Genomic DNA, 20,077 nt, shown 5'->3' on the forward strand with positions numbered 1-20,077 from the left:
AAGAAGAAGATAAAAAGGAAGAGAAAAGAGATAAGATGGAGTCAGAAGCAAGCACATAAAGAAGAAGAAAGAGAAAAGAGGGAGAGAGAGAGAGAGAGAGAGAGAGAGAGAGAGAGAGAGAGAGAGAGAGAGAGAGAGAGAGAGAGAGAGAGAGAGAGAGAGAGTGAGAAGATTGTGTAATTGTTGAATTAAAGTAATTAAAGTTATATTTACTATTGGGACAGAGGAGAAATCTGCAACGTTGGTACTGATGAAAAAGTTATGGTTTGGTTACATAACAATGCAGGTAAATTGGATATTGTACATTTGTAGGTCAATAGTAACACAAACAGACCAAACGAATAGTTTGAATGTAGCCAATTTCTGAATTTAGTCACAAAAAGTATTTTTTAGACACATTTTACCCCCAAAATAAATAGGTGTAATTTTCTTAGCAAAGGGAAAATTAGTATTTACCAGGTACATTTGTTTTCTTATTTTATAGATTACTAATATCAAGTATAATTTTTGTGAATTTTGTAAAAAATTATTGTACTATTCTGCTCATATAGTGCGTTTGCAACTGAAGTACTTTCATCTATAATTGCAGGTAATTTGTCTTGCCTAATAGCATAATCTATGTCCATCCATCATAGATGGAGGGGAATTATTTCCTTCCACGCCTTATAGTTATCTCCTCTGAGCTCGAAAATATCACATCGGATATCACAAAAATTAGCGGTTTAAGAATCTAAAAAGTAAACAAAAATTTATGTCAAAATTTTGAGACATAAATATTATCTAAATTACATGTATTATCAATATAAATATACCATAAAATAAATCTTGCAACATAATAAAAATTATATGTGGGCTAAATTTTTAATGTCATAAGAATTATTTAATTTTGTGATAGATTTTTTAAACTACATACACAATTTTATACATAATGTGTTGAAATTGTTTTCTATCCAAAATTTATACTTTATAATAAAATTATCGAATTACATATCAATTCATAATTCTTGTGGACAAGTTATGAAAAACAATTTGATATTTTATCCTAATTAATTATACAAATATGGTGAATATTCCTGTCGGACAAAATTCATTATATCATATATAGCATGTCTTTGGAATTTTTAAATACCACGGTAAAATAATTAATCACAATTTTATGTCTAATTATTTATGTGATCGCAAAATATTAAAAATAATCTCAATTAATTTAAGAATGTTGTACCTAATCCAAACTAATCAAATTATAACGCTGCATAACAATTCAATTATATGAGAGATCAAATAAATAAATAAGATCTCACAATAATTGCTTAACAAAATAATTATAATAACATTATAAATCACTTTTGACTTTTGAGTTATGCATAGATTTATTTCAAAATAAAAATGAATAGATCAAACATAACTTATCAATAAACAAATTTATGTTTATATGAATAAAACAATAAAGTATACATATTAAACATACAGTTTATTTATAAATTGAATACAAAAAGCAGAGGCAGTGGGGGCTCTGAGTCTGAAACCATATGTTAAACCATAATTTGTAAAATGATCTCATGATAACAAAAGAACAACAAGATCAATAAACTAGCAGAAATAAATAAATAAATAAATCATACTCTTTTTAAAACAAAAATCTCATAGGACCACATTAAAATTGGTTTTTATTATTAATAAGAATTATTATTAAAATTATAAAAAACACTACCGTCAAAAGATGGGTCAAGCACCAAAAGATGATTCTGATAGAATAGATGGAAAACGATATGTGATAATACCTGAAATAGTAGTACACAACAAGCTGCTAAATGTCAATAACCAGCATTTTGAGAATGATAGAGAGTAGAATTATATTATTTAGGTTAGTTTATTAGTTGAGTTTTTATTATATTTTAGTTGGGTTTTTTAATTATCTTTTAAATGGACTTTTAGTGTTTGGGCCTCTTAGTTTAATCCATTAGAGGTATTATATATGTAGACTCTATGAGACATTGAAAAATATCAATGAAAAGAAATGAATCTTTAGCTCTTAGTATTACTAAAAGGCCCACTCACTTAGAGGATTATGTGCTGAATTGAGACTTTTACTTTAATAATTTTTATTATTCCTTTAGCTCTTTTTGTATTTGGACATAGCCCATGTTACTGACCCGCTTTGCTATTTGTATATAAACCACCTTCTCATCTAGGGTGAGGCAGAAAATTAATGAAAAGCTTATTTCTTCTTGTTTTGTGTTTATTCAATGGTAGAACTTAGTATTTGGTAGTAGTAGCTAATCCTTTTACATCATTGGTGCTTGCATCCTGCTGCAGAGTTTTTTGCTGAAGAAGGCCAACGGATGAAAGCACCAATGATGTAAAAGGATTAGCTACTACTACCAAATACTAAGTTCTACCATTGAATAAACACAAAACATGAAGAAATAAACTTTTCATTAATTTTCGGCCTCACCCTAGATGAGAAGGTGGTTTATATACAAACAACAAAGCGGGTCAGTAACGTGGACTAAGCCAATCAAATACAAAAAGAAAGGAATAATAAAAATTATTAAAGCAAAAGTCTCAATTCAGCACATAGTCCTTTAAGTGAGTGGGCCTTTTAGTAATACGTTTGGGCCTGCCTGGGCCTTTTAGTAACTAAGAAAAATAAAGATTCATTTTTTTCATTTAAAATTTTTCAATGTCTCAGAGTCTACATATATAACTGAAGGTTTTGCTAACATTTAACAATAAGCTTCTTTTTCTTGATATAAAAAAAATAACACGGAGTTAACAAAGTTGGAAATGTGTTCGCCTTATAGAAAAGTTTTACATGTTTAAAAATTATAAATTAAAAAAAAAAAACTTATCAATGTCTTGCTTGCAAAAAGTCTAAAAAAACAAAACGATATATAAAAAAACCAAAGGATATAAACATATTTTTTGCAGTAAAATAGTTTTATCCTGTCATCCAATAAAAAGCAATTAATTTGCCGTGTCATTAAATTGCTTTTTAAATAAAAGAATTGTTTAATTGGATACATGATGGTGATTGGTTGAGAGTGTAACTCATTTTCTCTAAACATATTAGAAAATGGGAAACTAAAATCTTATTTCATCTATAAAAGAAAATGTCTAATAAATCATATCAATTTTGTTAATTCAAGTTAATATAAAGAAAAATATTTGTAGATGTACTTTAAAAAGTTTGTATAGAGATTAAAATTTGATTTATTTTAATGCAAAAAATGACTTACATTAATTAAATAAAAGTGTTTAATTTTTACATATGTTTAATTTGCAACTAGTACTACCTTAACATTAAATTATAAACGTTAATTTGTAAGTTTTTTTTCTTTCTAATTTGTAACTAATACTACCTAGCACACTACTATTTGTCTTTTATTATGCACTTTATTATTCTTTCTTTTCAATTCTTTTAACATTTCATCATATTTTATTATATCTTCAAACAATATCACATTACTATTAAAAGATTTAATATTTATGTTGATATTATAATTATTTCTTATTTTTTAATTAATAATTATTTTAATAATGAAAGTCATTGAATCTTTTCAAATCTTAAAAATTTTAAACATCTATATTTATTTATTTTTTTGGTTTATAACCACCGGTTTAGTCCGGTTCGGGGGAACAGCTCTGGCATCAAGTGGGTCAAACCCCCTCCCGATCGCAGTTGCGGGGGATCGAACCGTGGTTCTCCCTACCAAATCCAGCGCCAATCACCACTGGACCAACTAACGATTGGTAAACATCTATATTTAAAATCTCAATGAATACATTATACACCCCCTTAATAATTAAATATTCATATATTTGACCATTTATGAATTATATTAATGTTTTTTTACTAATAACTTTCCAAACATACTTTAAAGAAGATACTATAATTAATTGTCAAGTTTTTTCAAAAGAAAACATTTGGTCAACACGGATGTTCTTCAACAAAAACCATGTTTCTTCCCTTCATTCCAAACTCCCAAAATTCATTCTTTCAAAATTTGCACTAAAAAATGAACACATCAACCTCAACACCTTCTCCTCCACCGCATTCCCCCTCCGGCGACACCGAACCCTTCCTCCTCCGCACTCGCCGCTCCCTCAGCCGCACTCCACCTCCGCCACTCCGTACCGCCGCTCGTTTCTTCCGTCGAGCTAGCTCAGAGCGAATGATGCTCCGTGAACCGTCGTTGCGTGTCCGGGAGAGGGCGGCGGCGGAGGTGGAAGAGCGGCAGAGTGAGTGGGCTTACTCGAAGCCGGTGGTGACACTTGACGTGGGGTGGAATTTGTCGTTTTTGGTGGTTAGTGCTGTTGTTTTGTGGGGTAGTAGGAAGGAGGAGGTGTGTGTGCCTCTTAGGGTGTGGATTTTGGGGTACTTGTTGCAGGGATTGGTTCATTCTTTGTTTGTTGTTTTGGAATTTAGAAGGAGGAGAAGGAGGAGTAACCGTTTTGAAGATGATTCTTCTTCTTGGAGTTTTAGTTCTGAGAGTGGTTCTGATGTTGCTTCTGAGCAGTTTTTGGAGAATCAGGAAAATAGGTACAAACAAACAACTTTCTCAATTTCAATTTCTTGTCCTTTTTGTTTTTTTCATGTATAATTAGTTAGTTTTTATATAAAGTTAATTTAATTTATAGAATCTTGTTTTCTTAGGACAGTTAGAGAATATGTGGTAATGTAGGAGGATATTGTTTGACTTGGTCCTGAGAATGTGCTTCTCTCAAGGTCTCAGGATCGAATCACGTTAGATATTATATTATTCATTCCTGTATTGGATCAGACATAGAGAGTTTTGCTATGTGGCTTTAAATGAGCCTTCAGCTAGTGGATAATGGGATTGATCCCCTTAGATTAGTCGGTCACAAGGCCAGATATCAAGATTTAAAAAAATAATAATAATCATTCAATATATGCATTGCGTTATGCTATGACGCAGTTCAAAGTTCATTGTCATTGCCTACTAAGTTATGTAACTTATGTTTATGATTCAAGTATCTTGTTGTGATTGTGGTTAAGGCTATGCTGTATTTAGCACTGGTGGAGTATATAGCTCTTTGTTTTTGGCCTTATACAAGTTTATGAAGCGTATTGTTCATTTAATTTCAGTATCTTGAAGTACATAGAGTCGGCGAATACTGTTCTATCATTCGTATGGTGGATTCTTGGATTCTACTGGGTAACTGCTGGTGGCCAGAGTTTGACAAGGGATTCGCCTCAGCTTTATTGGTTAGTTACAACTTGGGACAATATATGTTATTGATAAAATTGTTTGCTTTATGCATTTGTTCCATATTTCTATCTTGCGAATGTGTAACCACTAACCATCACGCGTGTTGTATTTTGCAGGCTTTGTATCATATTTCTTGCTTTTGACGTTGCGATTGTTGTGATCTGTGTTACTGCTGCGTGTCTCATTGGAATCGCCGTTTGCTGTTTTCTTCCATGCATACTTGCTATTTTGTATGCAGTGACTGATCAGGTAAGGTAACACAGATCAAAACAATCTTTTTTCAACTTTATCAGACTTAATTTGATATTTAATGTGGCAACAGGAAGGGGCAACTAAGGAAGAGATTGACCTGTTGCCAAAATATAAGTTCAGAATAATAAAGGAATTTAAGAAAGATGGCGATGCCCAAGAATCGTCCAGAGGAGTGATGACTGAATGTGACAGCGATTTAGCTTCTGAGCATATTATTGCCTTAGAAGATGCAGTAAGTTAACCATATCATTCTAAGATATAATGCAATCCTTTTATATGTTCTTTTCTTTTTTTGGTCTAGTAGCTTAGTGCCTCTTAAAGATGAATAAGTGAGATGTCACGGGTTCGAACTCGCTTCTGCAGTCGGATGTCCCTGCACAGCTACCAACTGAACTAGCTTAACGACGCTATCCTTTTATATGTTCTGATGGATGGTTCATTGCAGGAATGTTGTATCTGTCTTTCTGCCTATGACGATGGAGCTGAACTTAGAGAACTTCCTTGCAACCACCATTTTCATTGCGCATGCATCGACAAATGGCTGCTCATCAATTCTACCTGTCCTCTCTGCAAGTTTAACATTTTGAGCACCGATAACCTCCAACAAGTTTGAACTACTTACTTGGTGCATCAACAAGGACGGTGGCACAACCCTTTTTCATAACAATCTCAGATGAATTACTGATAAAAATTAGAGAAAGAAAAAATAATTTACATTCTAACTTGATTAGGTAAGGATCACCTACAATAGTAATCAGATTTCTTGCTCATGATCTTACTTATTGTTTATTACTGTTTCCCTTAAATGACAAAGTTATAAAGTAGAATGAAAATATTAAAATCCCTGTGTATTAATAATGTTAGTCTTGTAAATTCACATGATTGTGTGGTGGTCTATGGAAATGTTTATATTAGTACATAAATGTTATGAGGAGTGAAGATTCAAGCATCTGTTTTGTTAAAACAACTGTGGTTCAAATGTTAAAACAACGTAATATTTGACTACAAAGTTTGACTAATATATCTATTGTTCAAAGTTAGGGTTTATAGATTGCATTTTGTGTTTAAATACTGATGTCTGATAACAAGCAAAACATCAACTAACATCTGTCTAATAACAAAAAAAACAACAAAAGTAACACATTAACAGTTTCTTTGATGATTGCTCAACCAAACTGGAAACCCAGTTACAATCTCACCGGAACCATTGCCAGCGACCGGAATTCCGGTTACCGGAAAAGAATATTCCATTGCTTTCACCCTCACTGAAATATTGATAACACCATTTCTCCTAACCTTACTGTCCCATAACCTATAACTCAAAAACTGAACATGATTATCATGCACATGCAAATCTGAAACTGGTATTCTTGTCATTCCAACACTCTTAATATTCCCCCATGATGTTTTGTATTTCACATCAGCTATTATAAACCTTGACTTCAATGGCACTTCTATTACAAGCTTCTCGTTCCATGAAACACAGTTTCCACCATCACATTCTTCTGAGTTTTCTTTGGTGGAGTAACAATTTTCATTGGTTGAACTTGAATCAGACCAAAGAGAAACAAATGCATTTTTCTTTATGTAGTTTTCATTATTCACGTGGAGGTTTTCAGCATTTAAAATTGTGATTTCTAGAGTATGAGACATTGGGATAGTTAGCTCCAAAAAAGTTGAAAATAATTCAGAGTATGTGGGAAATGAAATGGGAAGAAGTGAGGATATAAATGTGGGTTTGTGAAGGAAATGTGAGGGAAAGAAGAGAGAAAGAGAGAGGTTGTTTCTTTATGTTGATTTATTTGTGTTAAGGAAAAGTTTGAGAAGAATGAATTAAAGGTAATGGGGCATGGTCCAATTTGTGAAGGAGTATGGAAAATGCATGTTGACAATTTGAAACTGTGGTTAGGGGTTAGAAAAATGAGCTACGATATCAGTGGTTGTTTGGACTTGTTGGTGGCTGAAGTTACATGGAAATTTCATTTCTGTAGAGAGTTTCCAAAGCTTTCTGGGAAATGGTTGTAAATCTGTTCCAAGATCCAAATGCTGAGAAATTTCCAATTAGAAAGAAATTTAAATCATAAATTTGAAAAATCAAATTAACCGGCAGTTTTTGGGACTCTCAAAATATAGCTGCTACATAATTGGATGATCCTAAACTGTGCACTAAGGGCACAAGATAAGAAACATAGAAATAAAGAAAAATTCAAAAAAATAAAATTGTGATGGTAACCATGGATGTATTTTTTTGGTATATTGCCTTAACACGAGATGAAACTGAAAAGGTTTGTCATAGATGATGAAAAAAAATCAAAAGTCTAGCACTCAAAGCTGAAGCAATCCGACTGTGGTAGTAACTAGTAACATGTCTCTCATAATAAAGAACTTCAAAAAATTCCTAATGCATGAGAAGAAACAAAGAGAGGAACATGGAGAATCCCCATTCATTTTAATATGCTATTTATGTGAAAAGAAGTGACACATCAGGTCAAATTATCCTTTAGTTAAAAAAGTCAAATCAAAAGAAATTTAAAAAAATCTCAAAATAAGGGCAAAAAAGCTTATGTTACATGGGAAGATAGCGATATGAAATCCTCAAATAAAGAGGAAGAAGCCAATATCTTATGACAAATCATCAAGATGATGAGGTAACATCTTAATTTTTTTTATCATGATCTTTTTCGCACTCGTAAGAAACTAACAAAAGAAACAAGCGAATTGGAATAAATTGTCTCTATATTCATGGATATTATTTCCTCTCTTAAACTTAAAAATAAAAACCTTGAGAAAGAAACAGTAGGGATGAGATATCACTACTTAAGAGAGCTTGTGAGTGAAGGAAAGTTAAAATTGGGGTATTGCAAAAGTGAAGATCAAGTGGCCGATTTTCTAACCGAAGAAGTAATAATTGAAGTATTCAAGAGGTTGAAGAAACACTTGAATATGGAAGACTTGAATTAAGGTGGTGTATTATGAAAAGAGTAATTCAAGTTAGTGTAACCGATTACAGAATGAAATGTATAATCGTTTACCACCCCTTTAGTAGCAGTTAGAAGCAAACAGAAGCATCATGTAATCGATTACCACCCCTTGAGGGGCAATTAGAAGCGAACAAAAACATCATGTAATCGATTATCACCCCTTCAATTTTCAATTAATTACATCAAATATGTAATTGATTTCGAAAAGTTTATTTTTTCATTAGTTGGTTAGCTACATTGATGTATTGATGTGTTGTTGTATATAAACCCAATGTTGGATTATTAATAAATAAGAACAATTATGTTCACCATAATTCTCTCTAATTTTCTCGCTCTCTCTATTATTCATTGGTTTATCATTTTCATCTTCTGATTGGATTTTCCCCTAATAGATGCTTTACAATGTCTTTCCCATGAAATCTTTATTTTCTCTCTTTCCTTTACTTTACATTGACTCAACTTACCTTAACAAACCACATTGATGTGAAGCTAAGCCTTAGAGCTTCTAATAAGTATCCAAACACTATTAGGCTTTGTTTGGATTGATGGAATCGGATGGAGCGGAGCGGAATGAAATGGAATAAAATGATATTCCATTGTTTGGATAATTTAAAAACGGATGGAGCGGAGCGGAAATGAGTGGTATGGATTCCATTCCATTCCATCACTTACCACCATATTTCTTCCCCTCCGATTTGGGCGGAATGAACAATTTGTCTTATTCTGTTCTAAAATTTCCAAACAATGGAATGGTATCTTCGTTCCGCTCCGTTCCATCCCACTCCGTTCCGCTCCATTCCGCTCCGTTCATTTCGTGATATCCAAACATAGTTCATTGCTAAGGTCACTTGCATATCAATAAATAACGAATACAATTTCACGCAGCTAAACTCCCTTATGAAATATTTGATGCAGAAACTGAGGTTTTTTCAGCACATGGTGTTTCCTTGAAGCTCAACATTTGTTTATCGCAGCAACGTAGCATTATTATAAAGATAGTATGAGGAAGCAGAACTGATTTTATGTGTTTCTAAAACCAAGGCATAAATATTTGTTCAACTCCAATGCTTCTACTGATGCACTTTTTCGCCGTCTCTGGATGCAAGCACCGATGAAATAACGGTGCTACAAGTCGTTATGCATAAGCTGGGCTCCAAAGTTCTAGTCTTTTCTCACAACCGATGCAACCCATTCAACCTTAGGTCATTTATCCATTGTATACACACTGCCGTTGCTGCTTCGTATCAATCTATCTACCATTCCAACCAGCTCCTTAATGGGCTGTCAAAATCTGGTCGAGTTGACGATGCACGGAAACTGTTTGACAAAATGCCTCAAAAGGATGAATATTCTTGGAACACCATGATATCTGGCTATGTTAACGTGGGAAGACTAGTTGAAGCAAGGGAACTTTTTGATGGGTTTTCATGTAGGAGTTCCATCACATGGTCCTCTCTTATATCCGGGCATTGTAAATTCGGGTGTAAAGCTGAGGTTTTTGATTTGTTTAGGTCAATGAGGTTGGAGGGTCATAAACCTTCTCAGTTCACTTTAGGAAGTGTTCTCAGGGTGTGTTCATCATTGGGTTTGATCCAAACGGGGGAAATGATTCATGGGTATGTTGTAAAGAATGGATTTGAATCTAATGTGTTTGTTGTTACTGGACTTGTTGACATGTATGCGAAATGCAAGTGTATTTTAGAAGCTGAGTTTCTTTTCAAGGGGTTGGCATTTGATAGGAAAAATCATGTCCTGTGGACTGCTATGGTTACTGGATATGCTCAAAATGGTGATGGCCGTAAGGCGGTTGAGTTTTTTTGTTACATGCACACGCAAGGGGTTGAGTGCAATCAGTATACCTTTCCTACTATATTGACAGCATGTTCTTCTGTTTCGGCTCTTTGTTTTGGGGAACAGGTGCATGTTTGCATTATAAGAAGTGGTTTTGGATGCAATGTTTATGTTCAAAGTGCATTGGTTGATATGTATGCGAAATGTGGAGATTTAAACAGTGCAAGGACAGTGTTAGAAACTATGGAAGATGACGACATTGTTTCGTGGAACTCCCTGATTGTTGGGTGTGTAAGACATGGGTTTGAACATGAAGCTCTACTCTTGTTCAAAAATATGCATGGAAGAAATATGAAGATTGATGATTATACATTCCCATCAATCCTGAATTGTTGCGTAGTAGGTAGTATAGATCCGAGATCTGTTCACGATTTGATAATCAAAACTGGATTTGAGAATTATAAACTTGTTAGCAATGCTCTTGTTGACATGTATGCCAAAACTAGGGACATGATTTGTGCGTACACAGTGTTCGAAAACATGTTTGAGAAAGATGTCATCTCATGGACCTCCCTTGTCACTGGTTATGCACAAAATGGCTCCCATGAAGAATCATTGAAGATTTTTTGTGATATGAGACTCGCAGGGGTAAATCCAGACCAATTTATTGTTGCAAGTATTTTGAGTGCATGTGCAGAACTTACTCTTCTAGAATTCGGTAAACAAGTGCATTCAGATTTCATTAAATCAGGCCTTTGGTCATCACGGTCAGTGGATAATTCTCTCGTAGCCATGTATGCAAAATGCGGATGCCTAGATGACGCGGATACCATTTTTGTTTCAATGGAAGTTAAAGATGTAATTACATGGACAGCTCTTATAGTTGGTTATGCACAAAATGGTAAGGGAAGAGACTCCTTAAGATTTTATGATGCCATGGTTTCAAGTGACACAAAACCAGATTTTATCACATTTATAGGATTATTGTTTGCTTGTAGCCATGCTGGTCTTGTGGATGAAGGTCGCAGATACTTTCAACAGATGAACAAGGTTTATGGAATAAAACCTGGTCCTGAACACTATGCCTGCATGATTGACCTTTTCGGACGGTCAGGAAAACTAGATGAGGCAAAAGAGTTATTAGATCAAATGGATGTGAAACCAGATGCAACTGTATGGAAATCACTCCTTGCTGCATGTAGAGTGCATGGAGACTTAGAGTTGGGAGAAAGGGCAGCTACAAATCTTTTCGAGCTGGAAGCTAACAATGCTATGCCTTATGTTATGCTGTCTAACATGTATTCTGCTGCTCATAAATGGGACGATGCTGCGAAAATTCGTAAGCTGATGAAATCGAAAGGAATAGTAAAGGAGCCTGGATGCAGTTGGTTAGAGATAAACAGCAGGGTGCATAACTTCATTTCTGATGATAGAGGACATCCAAGGGAGACTGAAATTTATTCCAAGATCGACGAAATTATGGTAAGAATTAAGGAAGCCGGTTATGTACCAGATATGAATTTTTCTTTGCATGACATGGATAAAGAGGGAAAGGAAGTTGGTCTTGCTTATCACAGTGAGAAACTGGCTGTTGCTTTTGGATTATTAGCTGCTCCACCAAGTGCACCAATCAGGATATTTAAGAATCTTCGAGTTTGCGGAGATTGTCATTCTGCTATGAAATATATATCAAGAGTTTTCGCTCGCCATATAATCTTGAGGGATTCAAATTGTTTTCATCATTTTAGAGAAGGAGAATGTTCTTGTGGGGATTATTGGTAGTAATTTTTTTCTTAAAAACTTCCATACAAGTAGTGTCCTCTAGTTTCATGAGGAATTAATCCACGTGACATTTCAAGCTTTTGAGGCTTCTACTATCAAGCAATTAAAGTTAAAGTCCACCACACTACCAATTATGCCCTTTTCTTAAAAATAATTTTCAAAGCTAAAAGGTTATTTTTGTCATTTCATAATCAACTCATTTTATTCACCACACATTCAACCCAATTTTGCCACCTATCTTCCATTCATTCTCTCTCCTTCAAATTTCATCTTCTTATAATATTACTTTTATTCTATCTCACTTCTCCACATTTATTTTTCATTTCATTTCTATTTACTTTTCTCTCTCTCTTACAATTTTCTCTCCAATATTTTCACTTTCATTTTAATTTTTTCTCTCAAAATTTTAATAAATTGAATTAATATAATTATTAAAAAAATTATTTTCAAATGTCAAAATTATTCATAATTTTTTTAAAAAAATATTTTTACATGTTAAAATTTATATTTTTCCCACGGATCACTATGAACAAAATACCTATTTTATTTTAATTAAGATTATACTTATTTGAGACACAAAATTCTTATTTTCAAATGTCAAAATTTTCTATTTTTCTCACGGGGCACTATCAATAAAATAACCATTTTATTTTAATTAATAATTGTCTTTATTTGAGATATGAAATTCTTATTTTCAAATATTCAAATTAAATTTAAATCATTATTATTATTATTCATTTTATAATTAAATAACTCATTTCAAATTTACATGTATATTTAAATCTAATCTATATCGTATTAAATAAATTTGTAACGGGATACGATTAGTTAAATTCACGCAAATTTGTTTTTGATAAAAATTGCTTTCAATATGCATTTGAATACAAATTAACTATACAAAATTATTTTAACCTGTACAAATTCATAAATATCTAATTTTTTATATAATTATATTTATCATTCAATATTCTAAATATCTAAACAAATTATATATATAATATCAAATAAATGTACCGCACCGCACGGGTAGTTTACTACTGAATACACAAAATTTGATGTTTCTGTTGTACTATCAAGGATAAATTCTTTTTTTTAATGTCATTTATACATAATAGATTCACATTTTTCTAGAAAACTATGAACTTGTGTTTGATACATAAATTGTTTAGGGATGTAGGAGGATGCAAGACTACATTTTTTTTAAATTGAAACTGTACATTATGAGCTGCAAAATGGTAACATTCGAGTTTAGATCAATGATAGTTTGTTTCTTAAAATATTGCATTAGTGAGAGATTTAGCCGAACAATTTGAGGGGCGTGCCCAAGAATGTTTCTTTATACCGAGTAACTTGCTGCTGCTATTGGCAGAGAATGTCATCTTAACTATGAAAACGACATTCTGGTTACCAAAAACTGTGATTTTCATTCTTACAATAGAAGAATTATTATCTGAACAATTATGTAACGGTCGCCATTTATGGTATGAAGTGGTGGTTGAAAATTACTTGCAAATCACTCTAGTATTCTTGGGTGGCTCAAAAGAATTACTGGAAAATGATCCATTCTCAATATGAAATATCCACTGAGAATGTTATGAAAAAATGATTACAAGTCATCAAATTTATAGAGATTTAGTTCTCCTAGAACTGTAGCTTAACATGACTTAGCAGTTAGCAGAACTAAGAGAGAAGCTTGTGGAAAACTTAACAAAAAAAAAATGACTAATTTGATTGATGATTCCACATAGTCCACTTTGAGGAACAAACAAGCTGGAACTATATGAAGCATGATTAAAAGAATTGTATGAACTCATTATCTTATAAAAAATTGAGGCATACATCAATCATAAACTACTTAAAAAATAGAAGTAATACTTTTAGCAGGCACTCTCCTACATCATCCATGTGATTGTCATCTGCAGGTCCTTGATAAAGAGGTTGCGCGTGTTTTGAGGTTCAAATGAGTTGTATAGTCACGATTTGCGGGTTGGACAGCAGAGACCTAGCGAAGCTAGCATTGCTGGCCTGGTTATCTATTCATCCAAAAACCAATTTACAATGCCGGAGCAAAAAAAATCAACTCCTTGCATGCTCAGGAATGAGACGCCGACGCAACTCATCGGGTGCGCCTGCCAACTCTGCGACATTTTTTATTTATATATGTTTAGTTTATCACGCAAAATTTCAATGGATCAATCATGTTTAGTTTATCACCATGTTTACCTTGAGCTGTGAAATCAAACAAAGGGGGAAGTTCTTGCCCATTCGGTAAGCGTACATTTGGGTCCCGAAGATCGTCAAAGAAGGAATGTGCACATGCATCCAACTGTAAACAAAATATAATCATCACTTCTGTGACTGAATAAACAATAGAGCTACAAAAGGTGTCATTTTATTAAACTAAAATAAATTTCTTACAGCAGTGCAACGTAGATTTGGCGAATACTGAAGCATCCTCGATACAAGATCCACTGCTTCAGATGGCATACTTTTGTGAAAGATCTGCATATTACAAAAGTATTAATATCTTATCAATTATAAATCAGAGGAAATTAGGGAGTAAAGAGCTACTAACCTTGTGCCATGGGTGAGCTTTAATCTGAGGAAATTTGAATTCAGTGTAATTTGGATTCATGCACTTTATTTCTTCTCTGGTTGGTGTCCCCAAAATCTGTAGAACATAATTATGATTGACGATCAAAAAACAAACAGAAAGCAATTTTCAAGAAGAAGCCAATAAAGCAAAGAGACAAAGACAGAAAAATTTACCTTAATGATCTCTACCAACTGATCAACCCCACTCTCTCCAGGAAACAATGGCTGCAAATAACATAACTTAGTCAATATAAGAATCAATCTAACGTGTCATATTCTAAAGTTGATTGCTTACAAATGATATTAACACAGGCTCGACAAATTCTCACCTGTCCTAGAAGAAGCTCAGCCAAAACACAGCCAGCAGACCAAACATCAATAGCAGTTGTGTATTCGGTTGCGCCAAATATAAGTTCAGGAGCTCTATAATACCGCGAGCATATGTATGATATGTTGGGTTCACCAGGCATCTATAAAAGATCAATAATATCATGAGGTCGTGCATATACAATCATTAAATTTTCAAATTGATAAAGAGGAAAGAAAAACAAAACTTACCAACATTTTGGCACTCCCAAAATCACATATCTTTAACTGATGACTCGTAGGATTAACCTGGTGTTGCAATCACAACACAGTTAGCATTTCGTAAAACATGTATATGGTTTCAAACAAGAAAAACTTGAAAGATAAAAAGGAATTCATACTAATAGATTTTGAGGTTTGATGTCACGGTGACAGACTCCAACCACGTGGTGCATATAATTTAAACCGCGGCATATCTGAAAAGAGTTTTCACCACGATCAATCAATAACAGCACCAAAGTAACAAGGCCAGAGATACTGGCTGGAACCCAAATAATTATCAACTAAATTTTTATATTACCTGATAAGTATATAGTTGAACATAGAGTATAGGCATGTGTTGATGCATCCTGACATAGTGCTTTGAAACTCTGTATACAGTTTCAGGTACATACTCCAACACTAAGTTAAGGTACACCTCTTCTTTTTCAGCCGTTGAGTAGAAACAATGCTTTAGTTTAAGAACATTAGTATGTTCAAGCATACGCATAACTTGGAGTTCCCTATTTTTGTATCTCTTGTCTTGTAAGACTTTCTTAATCGCAACGGCTTCACCAGTTTCAACGCACTTAGCCTACAGCATTCGCAGCGTGGATAAGCAAAGAGAGTAACTTGACAATTCCAAAAGATGCACTGTCAAGGTAATAGAAATACCTGATAAACAACACCAAAGGAACCGGTACCAACAACACGTTCTGCCATGTATGAGATTGTCTGAGCGAAGCAAAAATGGAGTTATTGAATGTACAATAATGTAAGAGTATAGAGTGGAATAAAAATTAAGGAAATGATCAGAAAAATACCCGCTTTGGCTGTCCATCTCGACCACCGATAGACGTTGTAATAATTTGACCGGTTTCTGTTCCATTTCCGTTCACAATAGTTGCCTCCATGTCCTGTACGCAGAAAATCAATTACCAAGCTCAATGATCGATTGCTTTCCGAAAGAGCCTTGAATCATGAATATAGAAACATCACAAGAACATAGAAAAAAATGAATGACAATAAATACCTTTTCTTTGTTGGTTTTACTTTTGTCATCTTTAATTTTCATTTCATGCAATTCTTTTGGTAGCTGATCAACACCCGACTTCTCGGTTTTTGAGGCAGCAGAAACCATAGTATTACATTTGCTAGCTGTATCTTCTTGGGACGCATCTACATACTTATCCTGATTATTTCCACCTCCCTCAACACGATTTGTTTCCTCGTTTTCTTTTCCTTCGAACCCTTGATCAAACTTGGCTCTTTTTGTGGTAGAATCTCCACCCTGAAAACAAACAATTAGAACTTAACTAACACACATCTTGTAAATTCACGCATGCGAGATAAGAAAACCATGTCTCAAGTACATAAAATTTCCTATCTTTTCCACTTAATTCAGTTAACCATATTTAGTTCTAGTCATAATTAAACTAGGTGTGCAATCACAAATCATGTTAAGAGTCCAAAATTGGAAAATGTATGGCCTAAACATGTGCTTAATAGTGGCAGCAATCCTTCAAGTCGGTCTTATACATAGGCTCAACCACATACATTTCTTAAGAAGATATCAAAAGTCTGGTTAAAGATATGTTGGGCCACCTGCTATCAGATTTCCGCTCATGTCCAATCCATCAGAAAAATTTATGACTCGGACAATCCTCACCCTACAAGCCGGTTTTGTAGGGTTGACTTAGGCCCAACAATGTTTCTTAACAAATCACAACCAACATATTAACAAAAAACAAACAAGCAAAAGCTAATATACATTATCCAATCACATGTTTCTTGATCTTTCTTAACCTTGTTTTGGCAAGGCTACACTTTCAACAACACAATCATGTAAATCACACAAAAACACATTATCTTAGAAAATGAGAAAATGAGACAACCTATATGGCAGAACATAGATTTATGAGATCACAAAATGTTTTGAATAAAAAGCATCCACATCTCAAAAACAAAACAACAAAAAGAGGTCACAAAAACACAAGCACCAAGACCAAAGGAAAAATCATTTAAGAAACATCAACAAATAGATGCAAAAGTAGAAAAGAAAACCCAAGATCCAAATTAAGTAATTATTTAAATAAATAATAACCATAACAAGATTATCAAAAATATTGATAAAAAGTAACAACAAAAATGCAACATCTTTGAAAAATGATAAAAATAAAAATAAAATCTTTTTGAGGTTAAACTTACAGGATCTGATGAAATAGAGGTTCTCCCAGAAGCAATGCTCTTCAACCTTCTCATCATATTCATAGTTCTTAATTCCAACCCAAACAACCCAACTCAAATCAACCCACTCAAAACACCCACAAAGCAAACCCCAATTTTTTTTTCTCAACAAAAGAGAGAAACACAAATAAAAAGAGAGAGAGAAAAAAGCTTTTTTTTCTCTCTCTCTCTCTTCCTCTTCCTTCTACCTGATTCAGTTCCTGCAAACAACAACAACAACAAAAAATGGAACAGAAGAAGAGAAGAAGAGAAGAGAAAAATGGAAATGAAATGAAAACAAACAGCAACAGAAAACACAAATCTAATGAACCCTTTTTTTCTCTCTCTATCTAAAAATTGTGTGACAGGTGTTTGTTGGAATTTGAACGGTCAAACATAAATCCATCAATTCCAATCATTCTAAGCTTCAAAGTTTGTACCTCAGTCAAAGGAAAGATATTGACCGTTGATTAGAATGGACGGTCAAGATGTTATACTAGTTTTCAAAGCTTGTTGTTAAGATAGAGATGTGAGATATAAACGGAATATTCGAGGGTGTTAAATTAATGTTATTAAGATTAAGAGGATGAATCATATTCATATGCGATATTTTAGGATAATGGATAACGTAGAAACGTTTAATACTTTACGTGAAAATGAAACAATAACCAATGGTGCTAGATAGAGTTTAGGTTAATCTTCAAGGTTTCAATTTTCATTTCATTCTAATTATATTTAATGTCGTCCACAATTGAAATTTGAATAGAATCGTAGCTTTAATCATCTTGACCGTATTCAATATTCCAACATTGATTAACCCTTTTTTTTTAATTCCGGATTCAAACATAAATTCAACACAATTACAGGTGGAAAACGATCGGCAAGAGAAAATTTTCATTTGTCTGATTATTTTAGAACGACTTAAGATTTTAAACTTGCAATATGTAATGGGTTGGTTCTACTCCGTCCCGTATTTTTTTTAGGCACAAATATTTGATAAAATTTTACTTTCTCCATTTTTTTTATAAATAAATTTTAACTTATAGGTTCACTTAATAAATACACAAAAGCATAGTCCGTTCAAAAGCATATTGTATGAAGTTGCGGTACCATTTTTGTCATCCTCCTTCAAAAGGCTTACAGCTTAGCAGGAGTTGAATAAACACAAAACATATGCAAAGTAAATACACAATTTAAAATGAGTGATAGCGAAATAATTTATTCAAGACAAACATATGCAATGCACTAATGATGATTACTAAAACAGATAATGTCTATCATAAGTCGAATGTTCAAACAAACAGGAAAGAAATTGCAAATGAAAGTAAATCTAATGATCTAAAAGTCCATCTTTCTAGCCATCCACAGCATTAGCAATCTTGTTGTGATTAGGCATGGGAGCGGTGATCACGTTAGGAGTCTCAGGAGGGTCGAACTCGATTTCACCAACATCGATCATGTCTTGGATCTTAATCTTCAATGCCCAGCAGTTATTAGTGTTGTGCCCGGGACTATTAGAATGATAGGCACATCGCACATTTGGATTGTGCTTAGCAGACGAAGTGTTGATGTGTTGAGGAGGATCCCTCACGGTAATCATTCCTGCCTTCAACAGATATTGCAGCGCCTGATCTAATGACATGTTGATTTTGGTGAATTGGCGCTTAGGTGCATCTGGCTTGCGTCGTTGTTGTGGAACTGCCCCAACAGATAGGTTGCGTTCATTACGACTTTTCTGGTTGTACACCACATTGACTTCATTCTTCCCGTTATACGGCTTTTTCGTAGCACCAGATGAAGTAGCCACTTGAATTTTACCACTTCTGATTCCGTTTTCTACACGCTCTCCAGTCAGTATCAGATCAGTAAAATCAGATGACGAACTCCCCAGCAAATGACTATAGAAAGGACCAGTCAGTGTACTCATAAACAGGTCGACCAACTCTCTGTCAGCTAAAGGAGGTTGAACTCTTCCGGCCAGATCCCTCCATTTCTGAGCGTACTCTTTAAAACTTTCCTTCGGACCCATAGACATGCTTTGTAGTTGCCTGCGAGTTGGCGCGAGGTCAGCATTGTATTGGTATTGCTTATAGAAAGCAGTTGCTAAATCTTCCCATGTATGAATGTTGGCACCATCCAATTAATAGTACCACTCTAGTTGAGTTTCAGATAAGCTCTCTTGAAAAAAGTGGATCCATAGCATCTTGTCAGCAATATGAGGCTGAATCTTCCTCATATAGGACTTTAAGTGCAGCTTAGGACAGGAGACTCCATCATACTTAGCAAAGGTCGAAGTCTTGCACTTCAGAGGGATAACAACTCTAGAGATGAGTCCTAGCTCCTCAAAATCTAGCCCAGTTACCTTCTGAGTTTCCATGGCTTTCATACGTTCTTCCAGCAGTTTGTATTTGTCATCAGGATGTTCGTTCTCATAATAATAATCCTCTTCTTCCTTAGAGAGCTTGACAGAATCGTGGTTGCTTTTTGTGTCGGTTTTGACACTAGCATCATTGTCTTGTTCATCGTCGTCCTCTTTAGAAACCTTGACATCTTCAGCTTTTTTGAGTGGTCCTTGGAACCTTCTTCCCATGTTAAGGAAACCCGCAGATCTTCTGGGCTTTTTCTCTTTCTTGGTCAAGAGGGTTTTCAGCT

General features: G+C 34.0%; 4 protein-coding genes across 4 annotated transcripts; 2 read left to right on the forward strand and 2 right to left on the reverse strand.

The window, feature by feature from the left end:
• The first annotated feature begins 3,903 nt into the window (after nucleotides 1–3,903).
• On the forward strand, nucleotides 3,904–6,409 carry LOC131612081 (E3 ubiquitin-protein ligase At1g63170-like). Its single transcript, XM_058883895.1, has 5 exons — nucleotides 3,904–4,543; nucleotides 5,111–5,230; nucleotides 5,351–5,483; nucleotides 5,557–5,718; nucleotides 5,932–6,409. The coding sequence occupies exons 1-5, from the start codon at nucleotides 4,020–4,022 to the stop codon at nucleotides 6,097–6,099; spliced, it is 1,107 nt and encodes a 368-aa protein (XP_058739878.1). The 5' UTR covers nucleotides 3,904–4,019; the 3' UTR covers nucleotides 6,100–6,409.
• A 55-nt stretch (nucleotides 6,410–6,464) lies between these two features.
• On the reverse strand, nucleotides 6,465–7,162 carry LOC131612082 (BON1-associated protein 1-like). Its single transcript, XM_058883896.1, has one exon. It carries the CDS (start codon nucleotides 7,137–7,139, stop codon nucleotides 6,630–6,632), a length of 510 nt encoding a protein of 169 aa, XP_058739879.1. The 5' UTR covers nucleotides 7,140–7,162; the 3' UTR covers nucleotides 6,465–6,629.
• Nucleotides 7,163–8,891: 1,729 nt separating this feature from the next.
• On the forward strand, nucleotides 8,892–12,338 carry LOC131609576 (pentatricopeptide repeat-containing protein At2g03880, mitochondrial-like). The gene has a single exon (XM_058881302.1). The coding sequence runs from the start codon at nucleotides 9,605–9,607 to the stop codon at nucleotides 12,038–12,040; it is 2,436 nt and encodes an 811-aa protein (XP_058737285.1). The 5' UTR covers nucleotides 8,892–9,604; the 3' UTR covers nucleotides 12,041–12,338.
• Nucleotides 12,339–13,749: 1,411 nt separating this feature from the next.
• LOC131609577 (shaggy-related protein kinase alpha-like) lies at nucleotides 13,750–17,791 on the reverse strand. Its single transcript, XM_058881303.1, has 13 exons — nucleotides 17,408–17,791; nucleotides 16,233–16,490; nucleotides 16,024–16,116; nucleotides 15,875–15,934; nucleotides 15,522–15,794; nucleotides 15,343–15,417; nucleotides 15,194–15,250; nucleotides 14,965–15,105; nucleotides 14,810–14,860; nucleotides 14,616–14,711; nucleotides 14,459–14,542; nucleotides 14,264–14,366; nucleotides 13,750–14,178 (listed from the first exon to the last, which is right to left on the reverse strand). Exons 1-13 carry the CDS (start codon nucleotides 17,468–17,470, stop codon nucleotides 14,117–14,119), a joined length of 1,416 nt encoding a protein of 471 aa, XP_058737286.1. The 5' UTR covers nucleotides 17,471–17,791; the 3' UTR covers nucleotides 13,750–14,116.
• Between the last annotated feature and the right edge of the window lie 2,286 nt (nucleotides 17,792–20,077).

The sequence above is a fragment of the Vicia villosa genome, linkage group LG6, assembly GCF_029867415.1.
Source record: "Vicia villosa cultivar HV-30 ecotype Madison, WI linkage group LG6, Vvil1.0, whole genome shotgun sequence".
Lineage (NCBI taxonomy): Eukaryota > Viridiplantae > Streptophyta > Magnoliopsida > Fabales > Fabaceae > Vicia > Vicia villosa.